This window comes from Haemorhous mexicanus, chromosome 3, assembly GCF_027477595.1.
Source record: "Haemorhous mexicanus isolate bHaeMex1 chromosome 3, bHaeMex1.pri, whole genome shotgun sequence".
NCBI classification, from domain to species: domain Eukaryota; kingdom Metazoa; phylum Chordata; class Aves; order Passeriformes; family Fringillidae; genus Haemorhous; species Haemorhous mexicanus.
Genome location: NC_082343.1, coordinates 77,775,367 through 77,796,984, shown reverse-complemented (window position 1 = coordinate 77,796,984; position 21,618 = coordinate 77,775,367). Strand labels below are relative to the sequence as shown.

The window sequence follows — 21,618 nt, the reverse complement described above, 5'->3', positions numbered from 1 at the left end:
CGTGCACGTATGCGATGATGATGTCCAGGACCCCCAAATCTGCTATTGAAAGTTTACTGTAACCAAGCACTTGAAATTATTTGACTTTCCTAGGTACTATTGTGAGTCTTAACTTCCATGTATTCCTAATCAGATTCTGGACTCACATAGCACCATTCAGCCCTGGACCAAAATTTGAACAGGTTAAAAAATTTCTTGAAAAGGAGCAAAGCAAGTAGCAAAAATGATCAATGTGTGAATATTTTGAGGTGAAAGGAAAACAAAGAGTATTAGGCATTTGTAACCTTTTATAAGCTGTTGGTAGGGTTTTGCTTATAAGTGTGGTTGAAATCTTTGGAATTTGAATGTTTTAGCAACATTTCTCATTGAAATTTTTATTTGAAAAGGACCAACTTTTATAACATTGCATGGAACAATCATTGGCTAAAAACTTCTTTGATAAGCTGTAGTTAATTTTTTTTTAAAGCAGTGACTTTTCTGCAGAAGTACATTCTTTTTGAAGCAACTCAGCTATGTCTCATTTTTAAATGCCCTTCCAAGGTTCTGTGAAAGAGTGTTACTGAATGGATTAGGTTGGAAGGTAACGTGTTGGGTTGTCTGATCCAACCTTCCTGCTCATGCTGGGTCATCCTGCAGCACAGGGCACAGGATTGTGTGCAGACAGTTCTCAAATATTTCCAGTGATGGAGACTCCACAACCTTTCTGAGCAACCTGTTCTGGTGCTCAGTCACCTGCACAGTACAGAAATTTTTCCTCATGTTCAGGTGGAACTTCCTGTGTATCAGTTTGTGTCTTTTGCCTCTTGTCCTATGGATTGGCACCATGAGGAAGAGCCTGGCTCCATTCTCTTGGCACTATCCCTTCAGATATATTGTTGAAGTCCTCTCTCAATCATCTCTTCTTGAGGCTGAACAGGCCCCGTTCCCTCAGCCTTTCCTCATAACAGAGATGCTTCAGTCCCTTAAAAATCTTGGTAGCCCTTTGCTGGACCCGCTCCGGGAGTTCCACGTCTCTCTGTGGAGCCCAAGGTTGGACACAGCTCTCCAGATGTGGCTCCACCAGGGCAGAATAGAGGGGCAGGATCACCTCCCTTGACCTGTAATGGTCTTTCTAAAGTACCCCAGGACACCGTTGGCCTTTTTGGTCACTGGGACACACTGCTGGCTCTTGGACAGCTTACAGTCCACCAGGACTGCCAGGTCCTTCTTCACAGAGCATTGCTTCGCTTGATTCTATTCTGTTTAAAGGGAAATGCTGGAGAGGTGCCTTTCAAACTCTACAGGATTGAAGTCCTGGACATATCTGCAGTTGTGAACACTTAAAAACTGAGCCTACAATGAGTTGTTCAGCTTATAAAGGTGGTGTATTTAAGGTGAAACCTTGAAGTGGGAGAATTTTGTCATTTGGTTGTGTTAAATGTATGGTCCATTGATTAAATGTTCTTCTCTTCTCTGGGGAAAAAAAAGGCATTATGCTAAACAGGAGATTCTGACTGTAAGCTGTTTGGGATTTGGAAGTGAGGGATTTAATTATTTTTTATTCTTGGTGAGAACTGCTAGAAACAAATGGACCAGAGGTGTCATCTCTTTGAAGGCTCATGCATTCCTGCTGGTGCTTGGCACCCTCACATATGTTAGTTTTGGGAGGACTTGTGACTTGTTTAGCACTACTGAAGGTCAGATGGAGGAAATCAAACTGAATGTTGAGTTAAGGCCCATTTTTTACATTTGGCCTTCACCCTTTCCAGGTTTTCTACTTTTGAAAGCCAGACTTACAATAATTTCTGACTAAAAGAATGATGGGTAAATCCCTAGGCAATAATGCTTAAAATGTGCTTGGCCTGGAGACTCAGGGGAGACCTTATCACACTCTAGAGCTACCTGAAAGGACCTTGTAGCCTGCTGGGGGTCCATCTCTGCTCAACCAGCAACAGGACAAGAGGACACAGTCTTAATTTTGCCAGAGGAAGTTTAGACAGGACATTAGGAAACAGTGCTTCATAGGAAGAGAGATTTGCTGTTGGAATGTGCTGCCAGGGTGATGGTGGAGTCCCTGTCCCTGGAAGTGTTTAAAAAAGACTGGATGTGGCACTTAGTGCCTTGATCTAGTTGACAGAGTGGTGTTCACAGGTTGGGCTTGATGACCTCAAAGGTCTTTTCCAACCTAGTTCATGCTGTGATTCTGTGCATGACAAGCACACTCCTCTTGATCTTCACATGCCCAGATTGTTTTTTAAAATTCAGTGGTTCATCTAGATTTTTCTTATTCTTTTAATTTTCTGTCTGTTTCTGGCCCACCACTATCCCTTCTAATGTTGTATATCTCCTGAAATCTGTTCTGATTAATACATTGTAAACCTACTAATAACACAGCTCCTGGTTGTGGGAAAAAGGGATATTCTTTTCAGTGCATAAATATGGGGAAAGAGAGTTGTAGAGAGTTGGGTTTTTTTGCTGGGGTCTAATGCCTATACAATACACAAGACATTTTGCTAATGTATTGAATATGTAAGTTAAAATTCTGTTAAAGTTGGTGAAGGCAGGAATTATCTAGCTACTAGAGCACTGGAGTGGGTTCCAGGCATTTGAGGTTCACTTCTTTGTATATTCTGCATCATGGGAAATCTTTTCAAATTATTCTTCTGCTTCTCCTTTTTTCCTCTGTAAAATGAGAATTTGCCTTGGTTTAGTGCTATGAGCAACAAAAATAAAATTCTTAGTGATTTTTGAGCTGAGGTCAGATATTGCAGCAGCACAGAGATACCTGAACAAATAACTGTTTTCCAAATAAAATGGAAATGTTGCCTTTTTATCATTCACATACTTACAGTCAGGTTCTTTTAACTGCTGAGTACTCTCATATCTTCCTGCAGCTGCAACAAGTCTCATGCTTTTGAGAGGAATGAGAAACCATTATAAACCCAGCAGTCCAATTGCACAAATATTTCCTTCTTTACCTGTACAGACAGTTGTCAAAAAAACCTAGTTTTATTGCAGTCTTTTTTTTTTTTTTTTTAAATGCAGAGCTGCAAAATATACATAATCCCATGAAGCCAATGCAAACAGTCCTGTACTTTCTAGTTCCTTGTCCAGGGCAGCTCTGATCCTACATTCATGCACCAGAAACTATTTTCTGAAAATTTAGTTAGAGCTATTTTTCCTTTCATATATTCTCTCCATGTTATAAATATCTTTGCTCAAGATTAAATCCCCCAGGAGTCTCTCTTTAAAAAAGTTGAGCACCTGAAATCTTGCAAGGTTGGTTTTTCAACCTGTAGGTTTTAAGTATCCTTAAAGTTTGGACTTCAGAACTAGGACCAATAATTGAAGATTAGATTTAAAATGTAGTATTGAATCAGCAAGAGGACTTGTTTCTTTTAGTGTGCAGCACTGGGTGTGCATTTTATGACGTGAGCTTTTTTCCACAGCACTGTTCTGACAACTATTTATTAGACTGCTTCTTAGTGCCTCCTGATGGTTTGTCAGTGTTGTTCCAAATGGAGCCTGGTATAATTTTTATATTATGTTACTGGTTCCCAGATAGACTGACAATACTCACGCTGTCCTTGCATAGTCTTCTGCAGACTCTGCAGACCAAACTTATCATTCTCCACTTCAATTATGCTGTTAACAGTATTGGATCAAAATGGATTCCTTGAGGACTTTTGTCTGACAAAGTTATACTCATTATTGAGTTATCCTGCACTGGATTCAGTGTTTCAGCAGATGGAGTATCAAATACTGCCTTAAAATTCTAAGGAAGTTTTGTTGCTTTGGGTTCTTTTGCAAACATTTCTTGAATTGATCTGTGTTAAATAACCTGTTATTCCACATATTTTAGGCAATTTGTTTAATTCTCTGATGTTGTTAGATGACCAACAGCTAACAACATCAGAGAATTAAACAAATTGCCTAAAATACGGGGAATAACAGGTTATTCCACGTATTTTTAAAGACTTGTTTCAGCTCACTACAGCTACCCTTTTCCAATTCTCAATTCTTAATAGGTGTGTCTGTTGGCTTTGTAATCCTTAAGCATTTGGTGACAGGCTGTTTCCTGAAACATGTTTTTAAGAAAAGTGGCTCCTTGCTGGGCTTAATACAGAGGACATGGATATATCAATGAAATATTCCAGAAATAAAATGCCATAAAAGCATTATGAAAGCATTGTTTGAATCATATTATATATTCTTTGCACATAAACATCCTTATTCTTATTTATACCTGGAGAGTTAACATTAGTATATGGATAATTTTAAATATGCTCCCTGTTATTTAGTGTAATGTCTTCAGTCATGAATGTTGCCTTCCTTTTTTTAGTTAGTGATGATGATGCTTTTTATCAGTCTTCATCACTTTTCACTTACAGATATGCAGAGTAGCTGGAGGAACAGTCCCTCAGCCTCCTGGAGAAGCCATGTCTTCTTTGAATTGCAGTTCTAAATCTCCTGCTATATTCCAGTATAGTTTGCCTCTTGTAATCCCTGGGGTCTGGATCTGCTCTCATGTTCTTTGGTCTGGGTTTTTTTCATGCTTCTGCATCTGAAAGTGAGTGTCTTTTTCTGATCTGCTGGGTCTCCAAAGTGGATCCCAAGCATCACAATAAAAACAGACTTTTGGCATTTGGGTTTTGTTATTATGGTTAGGCTCACAGTGCACAATGATGCAGACATAATCTTGCTTAGCTGTGGAATAGATTATGGGCAGTGCAGCTAAAATGTCATGAGATTTTGGGCTGAAAAGTTCAAACAAGGTGTAGCTGAGCATAGCCAAATTATTTTTCTAGAAGCTTAATGAGGGGTGTCAGTGGAAGTTGTTCACAGGGATGGCAACTCCTATGATCTATTTCCATTCTGAATATTTTTAATATGGAAGAGCAATGGTCTTTTCCTGTCAGGCTCATTCTTAATAATGTATAATATGCTTTTAGGGACGTTTTCAAGAGGTTTCAAGTGATTCATCTTGAACCTGGAAAACTTCAGCCTGACTTATTAAATGTTGGCAAAATAGCAAGTTATTTTTAAAAAGGCTTTGGAAAGGGAAACTTTCAGGTACACTAATACCTCTATTAACAGATATATCAGGAATGTTGATTTGAAATTTTTTTCCGTCTCCCTCTGTCCTCCGTGCTGGTAATGGAGATATGAATTAAGAATAAAAATTGCACTTTAATGTACTCTGAATTAGAAATAATTTTTCTTTTTCTACTTTCAATGTCTAGAAGTTTTCATACTTAATACTGATTTAAGACTTACTTTGGTTTTCAATATATTAAGGAGGATTTGCTTACCTACCTTTCACAGAATAGAATCATAAAATCATTAAGGTTGGAAAATACCTCCAAGATCGAGTCTGATCTTTGACGAAACACCACCATGTCATATAACCATGGCAGTAAGTGCCATGTCCAGCTGTTCCTTGAAAACTTCCAGAGAAGGTGATTCCACCACTTCTCTGGGCAGTCTGTTCCAAGGCTTAGCCACCCTTTCAATGAAAAAATTCTTCCAGGTATCCAACCTGAACCTCTCCTGCTGCAGCTTGAGGAAATTTCCTCTTCTCCTGTCACTGGGAGGAGAGACCAACCCCCACCTGGCTACATCCTCCTTTCAGCTGTAGAAAATGATCAAGTCACCCCCAAACCTCCTTTTCTCCAGGCTAAACACCCCCAGCTCTCTCAACCACTCTTCCTATCAGTCACTCTCTACACCCTTCATCAGCTCTGTTGCCCCTCTCTGGACTCTCTCCAGTCCCTCAGGTCTTTCTTGGAGTGAGGGGCCCAGAACTGGTCACACCACTCGAGCTGTGTCCTCACCTGTGCTGAGTACAGAGGGACAACCATTGCCCCAGCCTGCTGGTCACACTCTTCTTTATCATACTTTATAATAGAATCATACTATTCTTTATCCAGGCCAGGATGCCATTGACCTTCTTGGCCAGCTGGGCACACGCTGGCTCATGTTCAGCTGCTGTTGACCAGCACCTCCAGGTCCTTTCCCACTGCACAGTTTTGCAGCCCCCAGCCTGTAGTGCTGCATGAGGTTGATGTGGCCAAAGTGCAGGACTTGGCCTTTTTGAACCTCACACTGTTGGCCTCAGCCCATTCTTCCAGATACAATTTGAAACAAGTCTTTAAAAATCATTGAAATAATTCCTCCCCCCCCCCCAGTAACTGGTATGGAACAGGACAGTAACAAGATCTGTTACTCAAAGACAGAATGCAATTAAAGAAGTGATTGGAAAATAGTTTCTGAGCATCCTCAGTAGAGTCTATTGCATCCTAATTTCCATTTGTAATATGTTGCATGAGTTCTGTCTTGCCTGCCTGAGTGGCTGTTTCTGTGTCTCACTTGAGGACCAAGTTCACAGAGACTTTTCATGTATTAAATCATGCGATGACTAAGAGCTACTAATGTGATGGCATCAAGAAAAAGGCAGCTGGACTTTCATACAAGTTAATTTATAAAGCTAAGGAAGTATTGATGCTACTTTACAAGGTACTGCTGAAAAGTCAGGAGTACTGGGAAGAGTTTGTCCATGCAGAAGAATAAGTGAAATCAAAACTGTGAGAGGTGTAGAAAAGGTCAGCTAAGATGATCAGGAAGGCCTACTGTACTTGAGGAGATTAGAAGACCTTTTCTTATTTAGTCTAGTAAAATGAGGGCTGAGGAGGAATATCATTGTTTTCTGTAACTATATCAAGGTAGTAAATATTGAGGGAGGGAGCAGAGAGAGAAATACTGTGCTGTTAAATCTAAAAGATAATTTTGGCACAGAAACAAATATATATAAACTGTTTGAGTAAATTAAATGAAAATAAGAGATGGAGTCTCAAAATCAGCTGAGGCTTCTTGTAATACTAGTTGGGAACAAGATGGATCTTACTTAATTTATGCTGAAGATGTTTTGATGAGTTTGTGGCATAGTAGAGGAATAGACTCCCACTTCTGTATTCACGTGACCTTAAATAGGAGCCTGTAACCAAAAAATAAAAAAAAAGGAAGTAATAATATCATACAATCCTTTTTTTTTTTTCTTGAGAACACTTACCATAAAAAATTACTGCTTGTTGATGCATTAGCCAATTAGTTTTCAGCTTTCCTCTCACACTGTAGTAATTCCAAGGAGCTAGGGAAAATGTAAAATGATAAATCATCTGTAGAGACTATATTCTGTGATTTCTGTTGGAGTAAAGGATATATGAATGTGCATGAGAAATGTTATCCCTCATAACATTTTTGAAGAAAACGCAAGCTCCCATAATTGGCAGAAATGGTAAATGTTGATAAATCTCGTCAAATCCTTGCTTTGTGTTTCTACTGTGTGAAATGATAGAAAAGTGCCAGGTGAAGGGTTAGGAGATCTCAGTGTTCCTTCATCCCTGCACTTTTATTTGCTAAATACAATATATTGCTACAGTTATATTGCCAGGAGTAGCTGGTAAGATGTGAAACTTTTCATTTAGGGGGTTCCTATGCCAGGAACACTTAAAATAATTTAAAAAATTCTTATAGCAGCATCTGTTAACCAAGGGAAAGCAGCTATTGAAACCTCTGCAGAACCTTACCTGTAGTTCTTCCACCGGTACTATGAAAATTTAACTGTCTAGTCTTAATATTCAATTATTTTATTTCTTTCCATAATACACATAATTATGTATGCAGGATATAAAAGTTATATATAATCAGGGTCACCTAAAATATTTAATTGGATTAGCAGTTGAAGATATTTGTACTATTTAATAATGTAGATCAATCTGAGTTTCTAGAAAATGTTTTCTTTTTTAAGTTTTACATATGGCATGCTTGACTTTCTTTTTTTAAATACCACACATTTGTGTCATCACATGAGCAATCTGAGAATGTCATGTCTTTCCTCTGTGCTTGTGAAGCTCACAGGCCTCTTCTGTGCCTTCAAAGAGGATTCTCACTAGCACCAGCCAGCAGGATTAAACCTGAAAACTGAGCAGATATAGAGAAACAATAAGTGAGAAGGGAAATGAATTCTCATAGGGTAAAGGAAAAATAATATGTCTGAAATGTTTCGATATTATTGGTCTTTTACTTAGCTCTAAACCTACTTTGAAACAGCAGCAAGGATGCAAATTTACTTTTCATGCTTAAAGGAGAAAACAAAAGCAAGAATCACAGGAAGTGGTGAGAAGGCAGTGATCTATCAGAAAAATTAATTGTATAAAACAAGTCACTTAAAGGCATCTTTTACTTTGTCTATAAACACGTCTGCAGCCTGCACTTATTTCATAATAAGCATAATCAGTTTAGTACATTGAAAAATTCTGCCAGGTGTTCCACTGTGACCAGGCTTCAGCAAAACGCTTTTAGTGCCACGACTGGATGACTTTGGTGTTTAACAGAGGCAAATTTCAAATAAGATCTAAAATATACTTTTTGTGTTTATGCTTATTATGAAATGTTTGTGTCTGTTGCTGTGCTGTTGAGTGTGTGCCTGATCTGTTAGTTCTCAAGTAAATGTGTGAGGTTTTGCAGAACTAAAACCTTTGATATACAAAGAAAAGCTAGACCCAGCAGAACTGGTTTTCTTTTATCCTAAAATTGTGTTGATCCCTTTTTTTGTCATTACAATTTTTCATTTTGTTACTATCCCTTATCTATTTAGGGTCCATCTTTGCTATGATTTTTTTCAAGGATTTTTTCTGAATGGTACAGCTGGTTGATAGTATTTAATGTGGCAGAAACCTGGAGGATGTAGGGTCAAGACCTGTGCTGCTTAAGGATTTTGAATAGCTATGTCCCTCTCTCAGAGACCTCACACTTGGGGTTGGTGTTTTTTTTTGCTTTAAAGAGGCTAAAGCCCTTTTAGAAAAGGGGGAAATGGTGTCACCATGCAACTCCTCCCTGCTATAGCAGCAGGGCTAGTCATTTAATACCTTGATTTATAACAGTATTGTAATCTAGGAAGCAGGTGGAGTTACAACTGGTTACGCTACTTTGGATATTAATGGCTCGGCTTGGCAGTGGAATTCTAAAGCTGTATATACTTTTGCTGTTTTAATTATGCATTCATTAAAAGCTTTTATACCCAACAGAATAAAGTAAATATTGTTTGATCTCCGTAGTGTGCTCCCAGACTGTAGATTTGCACAGCAGGGTCTTGATAATCTGAATAAATTGTATTTCCCCAAGGAGTTTATCTTTCAAATAAGGTCATAAAGAAATGCATTCTTTCCCCTTAGTTCTCCTTGTGCTTTTTCTGCTATTTATAATAGAGAGCACAGGAATAGAGGTATATTGTAGTCTGCTGTGTACTTGGTTATGATTAACTCTAATTTATCAATCTGTTACATCCTTTTCTGTGGCTTGTGCAAGGCAATTATTCTTTAAGGTACGAACAAATAAAGATGGTTTTGGAAGCAACTTAAACACAATGTTTATATCTATTTTTCCTGTTTGACAATTTATCATATCTCTATATTGAAATACACCTCTGTATCAAAATATTCACACTGTCACATCATTTATTTTGAATATTTAATATTGTCATCTTTCAGATTATGTTTGTTTGTAGAAAATATTTTCTTTTATGAGGCTTTTAAATGTCAGCGCATTGTTGAATTGGTTTGGCATCTAAAGGTTGATACCACTGAATCAGAAGACCCTTAGTGTGGAATAATAGATTCCCTTGCTTCAGTGGGGGAATGCACACTAAGTAGAATGCATGGGATCCAAGGTAGTTTCTTATTTTAGAAGTAGACACTGATAAATAATTTGGACAATTTACTAAATTGGTTTGAGCTCACTGTGAGATTTCTGAACTATTTAAACTTAGTTTTAAGTGTTGTACCTGTAATTTTATACTTCTTTTCTTAGCCTGAATGCGTTTCAGCAGTGTAACAAGCATCATATTAGAAAAGATAGGATCACTACCTTCAGCTCTTAGTGACAGTTCTGCTTGTGTCCATATTTCATCCTTCAGTTCAAAAAAGATAAGTGGCATATACATAAAAGTTTATGAAAAAGGGGTTAAAAGTTTAAAAAATTTACATAAGCCTGGGTTGTGATGCCTGTTTTCAAAGAACATGTACTGCAATAAGTACCACAAGAAGTCACACACTACTTCAAAATGTTGTGGTTGCTCAGTTAATGCAATATAATAAAATCTGTGGAAAACAGAGAGTGCCAATACTCATACTCATTAACACACCTGAATTTCCTATTTAGTAATCTACTTTACCACTTACCAAAGTTTTTAATTCAGTTAAGGTTTTAGCATGAAAAATTTATTCAAATCAGACTGAGCTGACAGTGATTGCTTTGATCCTTCCTGTGGGACTTTTTTAAAGCTAGACGATAAGGTGCATTTTTCTTGCAACTAATTTATATAATTCATTTTAGACTGTTTTTGAAAATTTTACCGCTTATAAGAGCAAAGTTATGTGATCTAGGGTGTACATTGAGCAATCTCGTTGTGACATTTTTGCCCTCTAGGATCATAATTGAGGCAGTTGTGTATAGACCTGCATAAACTCGATTTTCATTTGTAAAACCTAATGCAATATTTGCTTCTTTGTCTGTGAAATACGAACCTGTAGATCAACTCTAACCTTACAAAATCAGAAATGAACATTACTGATTCCAGGCAAAGGCCAATTTTAACAAAACACACTTTCAGTACTCATTAACAAGTAGACTGTAAGTTCAGCAGGTAACTAACACATTATGTTAGGAAGCATCAAAAGTCATCTGAAGCTTAGCAGTGAAAATAAGTAAACCTCCCCCCCCAAAAAAAAAACCCAAAACCCACATACATAAATGAGCATTTGAAATAAGTTACTACTTGCAGTATAAATAACTGGTGAGATTTTATTTATACATCCACAAGTATATTTGGCCTCTTCAACTGTAAGACAGCTTTCATGAAAACAACTTTGATTGCTGCTGATTTAAGAGGATAGGGGAGTTTGGAGCTCATGAAAAATATCCAAACCTAAAATGAAGGCTTACCAGTGTCTTTCAGATTTCACTGAAAATGTGAAGATTTTTCAGGGGTGGATTGCATTTGTGTGTCTCATTAGTGGCTCTCTCTCATAGGGATTCTTCTGTTATGTTATCTCCAGTATTTTCCTCCTCTGACGTCTGCTAAAAGCCACCTCTCTTTCTCAACCAACACTTAGTGGGGTTTGACCAGGCACATGTTTTAGTGGGACTGTTGATCCTCAGCTCACAGTGCTTGATTATTTATTTATTTATTTATTTATGTCCCTAGACATGGCCATTGACCACAAAAGAGCTCAATAAATACACGCTGAGCTCTTCTAAATTTCTTTCTGACGTTTGGGATTTATTTCAATCAGTGAGTTCTTTGAAAAAATAGTTTTCTGAACCAGGGACAATAAACTGTGGTTGTTGCTTGTCAAATACTGTGATGTTTGCTTGGATTAGGCTCCTGCGTGTAGTTGTCACCATTGCATGGCCATCACAGGAGTGGGGTTGTGAGGTGCCATCTGTGATCTGAAGATACTAAATCACCAAGCAAGCACAAAGACCAGATACTTTTCATGTAAAATTCATTCTTTTATCTTTCTTTCTGCAACTGCAGATTTATTCTTACCTCCTCTGTGTTAGTGTGAGGAGGAGCTGACACTGGAATAGCTGTGGCTTTTGGGATGATGGCTGTTAGTGCTTGTTCTGACAATGTAAAGAACTTACCTTTGTTCTTCCAGGAAAACCATGGGAAACTCTTATGCAGAAGTCTAAGTAGATAATGAGTAGGATTTATCTTTTGTGTACAACTCTGCTAGGGAAGGTGAACTGTTCAGACTGGGAGATTATGTAACAAGCAGGAACCTCCACAGGAATTTGATTCCATTTCCTCCAGTACTGACTCCTCTAAGCAGGTTAAAAAATTCTTTCTCCACTCTCCATTGCATATGCATAAACAGCTCCACAGCCATCGGGACAGGCACCCAATTCACACGTTCAAGATGTAGTCCATAAAACATTCCAAAAAAACCCCTCTTCGCACTTTTCCATCTTCCCTGTTGCTCTGCTCTATCTGCCAGCCGTGCAGCTCATTTGACATTTACAAGATTTCTTGTCAGTTTCATTTGGTGCTGCCATTCCATCCAGCAGAGCAGTGAAAGTGAAATTGACTTAATTTAGTCTGTTTCTCTTTCTTGCTCCAGTCCCCGTGTTAACTCACCAGCAAAGTGAGACTGACGAGGCTCCTTGTCATTCTCACACATGGGGCTGGTCAAGGGGAAGGCGGCTGATAGGGAGCAATGCGGTAAATTGGAAGATGAGAGCTGGGATTGCGGAGGAGAGAGGAAGAGAGGTGTGAGCATGCAGCAAGAACAGAGAAAATGGGTAAACATGAGTATTTCCCAGGTGCCCTGGGTACTTTTGTCTAAAAGAGGTGAATTCTTGGCCTGTTCCCTGAAGGGAGCAGTGTGGTCTAGAGCAGAAGTAGTTAGTTGTCTAGGTACTAATTTATGAGGATTGCCAAGCTGAAAACATTAGCCCATAAATATTGGTCATCTGTTAGCAGAATGGGCAAAGGTTTCTGCCTTGAGCCACTGTAGCTTTTGTCTCCTCACATTTTCAGCTGCTAGAAGGAGAGAGAGAAGGAGTAGGAGGCCAACATCCACTACATTTTGATGCCAGTGGTTGGAGAGAAAAAAAAAGGTTCATTTGTTCGATGAAGAAAAATTCATACGTAATAAAATGTAGCTCAGCATCTTGTATTTTGTGAGGTTTCACAGAACAAAAAGTTGTGCTACACAGGTGCTCTAGTTCAATCAAAACAGTAAATAATAAACAAACAATTGCTTTGTAACAAACCGTTGTAGTTAAAAAATGCATTTTTTAATCCACTTGTTAGCTCCTGTGAGCTCTTGACATACAATGTAAATCTTGCTCGTTTATTATATTATGTTCTAATCCATATTTCTTACAGATGCTATGCATATATAACCTTAGAAGTTGCAATATAAATTAGTACTATCATATATATTTGCATATGCAATGGTAACACATATACATTTTGAATGAGGCTGTGTTAATTAACTTCAAGTTATATTGCCTTCCTTCTCCACAGCTCCAAAAGAATAACCTTTTTTCATTATCTGATATCTGTGTATTTTTATATTCTCTGTTTCACGTTTGGGATATTTTTGTGACTTGTATTTTATTTGCTTCATCCATCTAGGAATTAAATAGTTTTAATTACTTGGACCTGTACAAGCTTGCAGATCTTTTCAACCTCACTTTGTTGGAGAATGCCGTCATTGGCTTCTTAGTAAAACATCTCTCTGAGCTATTGAAGAGTCATCCTGAAGAAGTTCTGGCACTCCCCTACTGTCTTCTTCGAGAGGTTTTTAAAAGCGATAGACTCACTTCACTCAGTGAAGAACAAATCTGGCAGGTAAGGAGATTGGTGAACAACCAGAATGTGTGACACTCTATAAACCGTAGCAGTAATCTGTTGTTTTGAAACCCTGGAGCAATCTCGAGGGAGAATAAGCACTTGAGCAAAAACTGTGAATAACAACTGAGGGAAATTTCTAAACTAAATTCTAAAAATGTTGTGTTGTGTTAATGCAATTACTTCGTTTGAAAGAGAAATTTGTCATGCTGTTTAACTTCTGCTACTTAAATACAGCCAGAGATTTTCCTCCAGATTCATCTTCTTTGATAGGAAGAGATGGCTGATGCATGCAACTCAATTATAATTGCCTCTGATGAGGCTAGTGCCATGAGTCTGGTGGCAAACCTGCTCCTGCAGTCTCTCTCATGCACTTCAGACAAATTTTTAAATAGTCATTGAAATTGTTTGGGCCGCCACAGCTGACTTTGCCTGAAGCAAATGAGAGAATCATCACACAGGCAGTGCTGCTCCAAGATGAGTGGAAACTTTGATGGAATGTTTGTGGCAAGAAGCCTGAGATAATTTCCTTATAAAAAGGTGCATCTAGAAAAGGACCAAGTTGCTAGCCATGAAGTATTAACAAGATAAAAGCATTGTGTTGTTACCTTTAGTGTGTATGGGCTGGGAGAAAACCTAATGTGAGAAAAACACATAGCCTATTAAGAGAAACACAAAAACTAAACCAAAATTTGTCCTTGGAAATGTTCCCATCATATGTCTGTAAAAATTCATTATGGAGTGGAAGGAAATCTCTAATATTGATTACACAGTGATGTTTTTCTGTTTCTTTTTTGCTGTCATATTTTAGAGAAGAAAGTATTTCAGTGTATTTCAAGGTAGAAGGAAACTTGCTGAAAAGAAACCTCTGCATTTCTTTTAGGAAGTGGTTTATATTGGTCCAACAGAGAAGACTGTGATTCAGAAAACTGATTTATTTTTTCAAACCCTATTATTTATCTATTTATCTTTTGGATTATTTTAAGGAAACAGCTACATTTAGATGCCATCAGTTTCTCAAAGTGTAAAGTGTGTATTCATCAGTGGGATGCTTCATGTTCTGTGGATGAATACTATCATGCAGTATAAAATATTAATTCTTAAAAAACCAAAAATGTCAGGTTAACCTGTATGAAGATGTAACATAGCCCTTCAGTTACGTAGCAGGCATATTTTTTTTCCAAAAGTTTGAGGCTTTAGATTATGGAGTATGTTACAAAGATGATATTTTCTGGAAATACCAAAATGAAGTTTGACTTTTTCCTGTCCTAGTCCCTGGAGGATGCCTGTACAGCAGAACCTGCAGTACAATACAAATGATGATGAGTTGTCTTTGGTTCAGGTTTTTAAGGCACAGTATTTCAGAGTCCTAGCCCATATTCCCTTTATCAGAAGTAAGTTTTGATGTACAAGTTTATGCATGGAGCATGGAAAAATGGCTGATTGGGTTTCACCATAATTTCTCTGCAGAGCCAGTGGAATGCCCTAGCTGCATGCTTGGGTATGCTTCTGCCAGAGGAGTTTCTAGCATTGGGAAGCCGTTCAAGTATAACTCAATACTCACTCAGTAATATGCCTCTTTAACCTGCTATAATGATGTTTGGGAAGTGGGAATTTTTAAATCCCGTCTAACTGTCCTGTTCTGCAAGACTCAGACTCAGAAGTAATTTTCTTAATTGTGTGCACTCCAGTCAATGAACACTTCATGAGGCAAATGTGACAAAGCCTCTGTTTCTGTTGCAGGGTCATACTGGGGAGAGATAGGTAATATGCTGCTTTCTGAGTGGCAACAAACTCCACACTGTCCATTTAAGTGTTATCATAATAGCCTCTCTAAAGGTTACTACTGCTGTTCCGAAGAATTTTTTTAAACTAGGTTTCTGCTGCAGGCAAAATGTGCGTGCATCTTTTTAATTCAGTTTGTAAAATCAGGAATAAATATATATTTATAAATATTCCAGGTTCCCAGAATGGATTAAAAGACACATATAAATATTTACCAATTTGGGCATTCAGAAGGCAATAAGAAACTGGTTTCTTGCTTTATCTTAGTAAATAAGTAATTCCCTCATAGTCAACCCAATAGAAGAAAATCAAATCAGACCAGCTATATTGCCTCAAGTGTAGTTAAGTTCATCATCTTTGCTAAGGTTATAGTGGTAATGCAATATACCATGGAAGAATCTAATATTCAGCCCAGGGTGAAGATTGGGTATGCCAGAGGATTAGTGTCAGGGTGCTTTATAGAAGTGAAACTTGATGGACAGGCTGGAGACAGATCTACAGAATCTCATTAAATTGCTGAATTGTTCATTACTGAGCACTCTCACTGTAATAAAGTGCTCATTGACTTTGACAAATCCCCATCCCATGTCTTAAGGAAGAACAGCAAAGCAGGAGGTGTTGGAGAAGCTGGAGGAAATTTGCACAAAGTGGGGCAGATAATAGAAAAACTGATGGGGGGATGCTGCCATTTGATTGTCTGTCTTACCTGTGACTAGTATGGCCTCTGCACATACACATGGCTGTGTGTCACAGCAATATGAATTCAGCATGTCCCCAAGGCACCTTTGCTAGTAGGGCTGCCATGAAGCCCTAAGCACAAATTAAAACTTCCCTCAGAGAACCTCTGGAAAGGGTGCCACTGGCTGCAGAGCACAGTTTTTTACACCAGTTTGAATTCCCAATGTCCACTGGGTGATATGATCCTAGTGCACGTCAAGATTAAGGTGCTTATTTTAATGCATCAAAAGGTGTATATGGAGTGATGCTTGAATATTATTTAAATGAAGTGATTGCAGCTCTTACCTGTCATACTTTGGATTTTTCTAGGCTACCAATTCCCAATTGGCTAGTTCTAGTGAGTATGGTGCAATATAACTGTGAACAAGCCAAGTCTGAGAAAGTTGAATGGTAGCATTAGTGGCAGTGTGCTAGGCTGTGGGTTACTGCCAACTACTACAGAAATTCCTGTTGATTTTTCAGACTCTTTGGCTTGATGTGTCTTATTTTAAGTGGAGACAATAGACAAGGATTTTAGTGATGTGTTTCTTAAAACAAATAAAACCAAAAAACTCCACCAGAAAGCCTGTGTAGGCTGTGAAATTGGATCAATTTATGAGCCTCTTCAATCAGGTCTTTCTTAGGTAAGCTAAGACAGTAATTATGATTATTAGTTGACATATGTTTTCATGTTGACTTTTACATTTTATTAGCGCGTGAGATTATGAAGTATTTTTTTATATAAGAAATTTTTGATTTGTCAGCTACATTAAAATGTGTAAAGTTAAGTCAGTGACATGGAAAAAAGGATTAAATAAAAAAGTAAGGAAAACAAAGGAAGGAATCATGGGAAAAGTGGAGGAATTTTTTTTTTTTCTGGTTAGTTCTTTTTCATCACAACCTGTGAAGCACCCTTCTTTTTTTCCACAGGAAGCAGTCATGACAGGGACATAAATGTCTAGTTTATCATGAAATGAAAAGTGAATCTTTTCATAATTGACCATTACAAGAAAGATTCATTGGCTGTACTTCAAGGCAGCAGGTGAATTCTTTGCCTTGGTAATTGAAAAAGTAACCAACCCTGTAAGGTGGAACAAGTTTGCCAGAGAAATGCAGCTTAGAGGGCTCGTTCTTGGAACCTTAGCAAGTAGAAAACAAGCCAAAGATTCAAATAAAAAACTAATGTTAGCTTTAGTTATGATATAATTATACCTTGTATTTGTTATTAGAAACTTCAGTGTCATGAGGCTTAAATATTCATATTTCAAATATCATCCTAACGGTTAGAGAGAGAAATATTTACGGTATTATTCTGTCTTCCTGCAGTAGATTGGTTTAATGGGTCTGTATTAAATACTGCACTCGATCCAAGGTGGACTCTTAAATCATATTGGAAAAAAATCCTAAGTGAGATCAGTATAGATTAGTTTCTTTCATCTCTGCTACTGTTTAAGTAGGTTGTTAAAAGATACATACAGTTTTTAAACAGCTAACAATAAAAGCAGGTCAATTTTAGTATTTGTTAATACTTCTTCAGAAGCAAGGTTAGAAGTTTTCCCTTGGCTTTCTTTGGCTTTTTTTTTTTCCCTTTTGCTAAGCAGCTTGGTTACTTGGTAATCAACTGATAAGCAAGCAATCTAGGAGAAGCTGGTAGATAAAACTGCTTGAGTGGTTTATTCAGCTAGGATGCATGCAAATGTGTTGTGCCTTTTTCAAGGCATTCCTAAGACATTCTAGCCCTGTTAAATTCCTTGTGTGTAACTTCTGGACTTGTGTTCATGAAGTAATATGTTCCATGTGTGAAAGTGTAACAGTAATTATTCCTTTTATCCCTGTGGAAGTGCAAAAGCAGTGTTTGGTCTCTGTATTGGAGAAGTGGTTTTGCTTGAATAAATAGAAAAATGAGGGACAGGAAGACTGCAGTGTAATAGGTCAATAGGAGCTTTTAACGTATCTTTTATAAAAATAATAAGTGTACAAATCCAGTGTTCTTATTACACTCCTGTTGATCCTCTTCTGTGCCCTATTTTCAACAGCCTTTTCTTACACTTGAGCTCCGTTTTAGATTTCCTGATGGCATTTGTGAAGGACCAAAATTTTTCTTCTGCAGAAATCCCACAGTTCAATGCTGTAGGAAATTTTGTGGTGTACACATTGTGGCAGCCTGCTATAATGGAACAGTTCTGTGCTGATGACAGATCCAAAGACATCTTCCATACTTCTGCAATGATGCACACATTTGCCTGTGCAGAACAGCAGTTTCTAAAGTGGATTGTCATGTTCCGGTACAAGCTTGCCATTCCTTCATATCGGTACTTGATTTTTTCTCAGGGGTATATATATATTTTAATGAAATGTGGCCTAAGTGCCTTGCTAAATGTGAACTTAGGTTTTACTGCCAAACAAGTAACAACATAAAATATATGTGAAGGAATGCATCTCAGTAATCAATGTTGTGTTTAAGCAGTATGTTAGCCTTTCACTATTCAAGAAATGAGCTTAAGTGCCCTCTTGGGCAATAAGTGAAATAATGTCCACTCTAATGCTTGTTCCTAGTGAGTATTTACCCTAAGCAGAAAACTACCTCTCTAAAATGTGGCTGTCAGCCTCTCATTAAGAAGGGCATAGAAGAGAGTGAAAGGGGCTTGATGCATGTCAAGGCTGAGGTGAATAGGTGAGGCTAAATGAGAAAATTAACAAATTACCCATGTGTGTTTTGCTGTGCTTTTACCTCCTCTTTTGTACCCTTTTCATGAAAGTCTACATAAAAGTGCCAGAGAGCCACCTGTGAATACCAGTATCCAGTGTGCTGTGTCTGTGGTGGTTGTGCTCTGTGTGTCATGACACACTGAGCAGCAAAATCACACAGTTACCCTCAAATAAAATTGGTATGGAAACATAACCTCTGATAGGCTGCAGGTTTCTTTTTCCTTAGTCTAATCCTCGTAAACACAAGTGTCTCACCTGAATTGACTTTCTACAATGGTGTATTTCTCACAACCTCTCCAGACTGGGTGGGATTAATTTTTATAAGGAATGTGCAGAATTGGTAAGACATCCATTATAGGTAGGCCAAGCTGGTAGCTGTGGCCCAAGGTCTGCAAGGAGGTTGGTGTCCACTGGAATTGCAGGCTGGCCAGGGTTCATGCAGGATACAGAGGGTCAGGCAGTGGATGTAGGCAGCAGGAACTCACACTGTTCAGCTAATGTGCTCAGGTCACACACTATTTTCCTGATATAATTTCTGCATCGTTTGTAATAGTAATGGCATTTTGGCTTATAGGGAAAATGAATGCTGTCCCTGTTGGCATTGTTCCCTTATTTTATGAAACACCTTTCCCCTTTGTCTACTTTGGTTAAATTCAAACGGGCTCTTAATTTGTCCTTTACAGTAATATCTTGTGAACTTTATATATGCTTTTGTTCTGAACTTTTAAAACTTTCCTGTTTTTTGAATGCTAGCTAATATATTTGCTGTAATTTATATAACAGTATAGAAAGTGATTTTCAGTATTAAAGCTGTGCTAGGACCTGTGTTCTTCTAATGTTCTTTTTGATACATGTCAGAAAACTTGATTATTTTGCTGCTGTTGTTGTGAGCATTGGAGAATAACTAGGGAGCTTTACTTTGGTCTTGCTGTCCTACAGTAATCTTGCCTCAGTTTATTCATCCCAGATTACCTTCAGAAGTGCACAGGGCATCACACCAGTATTTAGGAAGGCTGCTGTGCTCACAGCTCTTGGATTTAGGTCACTTCGTCAGCTGAGCAGTGGATGTGCATTTTGATTTAGAAAAAGACACCAAGGTGTCCACACAGCAGGACTGCTTCTGTGTTACTGCATTCTATGTTTGAATTTGTCTGCTGTGGAGGGATTTGTATTGACTGTTGCACTCTTTGCGGCTCGGAACTGTTGGATATTATCTGAAGTATAATTGTATAAACATACAGATATATGTGGTTACATTAAAAAGAAGAAGTTGCTGAAGCTGTTTTGAAAGCCAGGTATAGTTGAAAATATACATCAATTTTTAAGTTAAAGAAAATAACAAAGTCTAAAATCCCCAGATAACACGGATGATCAAAATGGCAGTCTGTTGTTACTATCTTAGTTAGTGTCTTCCATTCATAGATATAAATGTTAGTAATCTTTACTCTTTCAAAATCTTGGTAAGGCTGTTTAACTCTGTTTCCAGTGGGTTTAAGCTTGTGGAAAATGATAGGAAATTAGAAACTCTTCTGAGAATTCCCAGCTCTGTATTTCAACAAATTTTCCTTTGGGAGCTGATAGAAGTATTACTTTTATTTGTAACCACAAAGCCAAAGAAGACGGTGGAAGAAAATTGAATTCCATGTTTCCTGAACCCATGCACATGATCATCAATGTGTTAGGATAGCTGGAGTCTCGTTCTGGGGTTCAGTGCCCAAAGTGCACCCAGTTAGATGTGGTGAAGTCGCACTTGTGTGTCTAGACCTGCTAGCAGGTGTGCTGGTTCAGCACGACTGCTGAGAGCTCAGTAGCTGGTGCCCTGTGCTATCACTCCTGCCCCAGGATCAGGACTTTGGTGGCTCCAGGAAGGTGAGAAGGCAAGGAAATGGAAAAGCAGTGTCACTCCTGCACAGCCTTCCGTACTGCAGCTGGGACACCCTTGGCAGCTTCCAGATGTGCGAGTGAGCTGCAGAGCTGAGGGTTTCCTTGCCTTGTGACAAAGGGTTCCTTTTACTCCTTTGATCACTTTGGACTCCCTCGTGCCAGGGAGAAATGGAAGAAATTAAGACAAATAGACTTGTCAAAAAGATCTTAGGAAGATTTTCTGTGAAGTGGCTTCCAAGCTAAAGGTCTATGTGGGATAGTGATGACAGATTGAAAGATCACAGTCTCTGAAGTGAAAATCTGTGCTGAAGAGCTTTCAAAGTGCTCCTTCAGGGTGGAGCCTATTTTAATGTTTGAGTGAAACTATAGGTCGTAATTTTACCAGGTTTGTCTTATAGCAGTTACAGGTGTTTTAGTTTGCTTCAGGTATTATTTAGTGGGTTTATATAATAAATTCATGTTTGTTTTAATCTTGTAGTGGGGAAGCTCTGATATTCCCAATTCATTAGATACTTTTAGGATCTCAAATGCAATTACAAATGTGATTCAAAGTGTTTAAGGCACTTCTTGAAAGAAATAGCTTTCTTAGAACAATTAGTTGATTTTGAAAAATTAATGCAGGACTCATTTGTTTAAGCAGAGAGCTAATCTGAAGTCCATCATGTGGGGATTAAATCAAAGTCAGTAAAACTGACTGAGAGAGTGGGGGTTGTTCAGCCTGGAGAAGGCCTCAGGAAGATCTTATAGCAGCTTTTCAGGAACTAAAGGGGCAGACAAGAAAGATGGAGAGGAACATTTTTCAAGGGCATGTAGTGATAGGACAAGGGGAAATGGCTTTAAACTGGAAAAGGTAAGTTTGGATCAGAGCTACAGAAGAAATTCTTTATTGTGAGGAAGGTGAGGCACTGGCAGAGAAGTTGTGGATGCCCCATCCCTGTCAGTGTCCAAGGTGAGGTTGGATGGAGCTTTGAGCATCCTGGTCTAATGGATACTGTCCATGAGAGGGGGTTGGAAGTAGGTGTTCTTTAGGGTCCCTTCCAACCCATACTGTTCTGTGACTTAGGTTGGAAAATTTGACGTTGGGGGTTTTGTAGTAGCACAGTGTGTTGAACACATGCATAGTT

General features: G+C 38.3%; 1 protein-coding gene across 5 annotated transcripts in view; it reads left to right on the top strand.

The window, feature by feature from the left end:
* The window catches only part of KLHL32 (kelch like family member 32), a 121,658-nt gene that overhangs the window by 69,330 nt on the left and 30,710 nt on the right, over positions 1-21,618 (top strand). For all 5 annotated transcript variants that reach the window (XR_009485867.1, XM_059842429.1, XM_059842427.1 and 2 more), the window contains one exon: positions 13,184-13,399. Coding sequence is in view for 4 of the 5 variants with exons in the window: in XM_059842429.1 (XP_059698412.1) it covers positions 13,184-13,399 (216 nt within the window). In the remaining variant the exon portion in view is untranslated. The remainder of the gene's footprint in view (positions 1-13,183; positions 13,400-21,618) is intronic.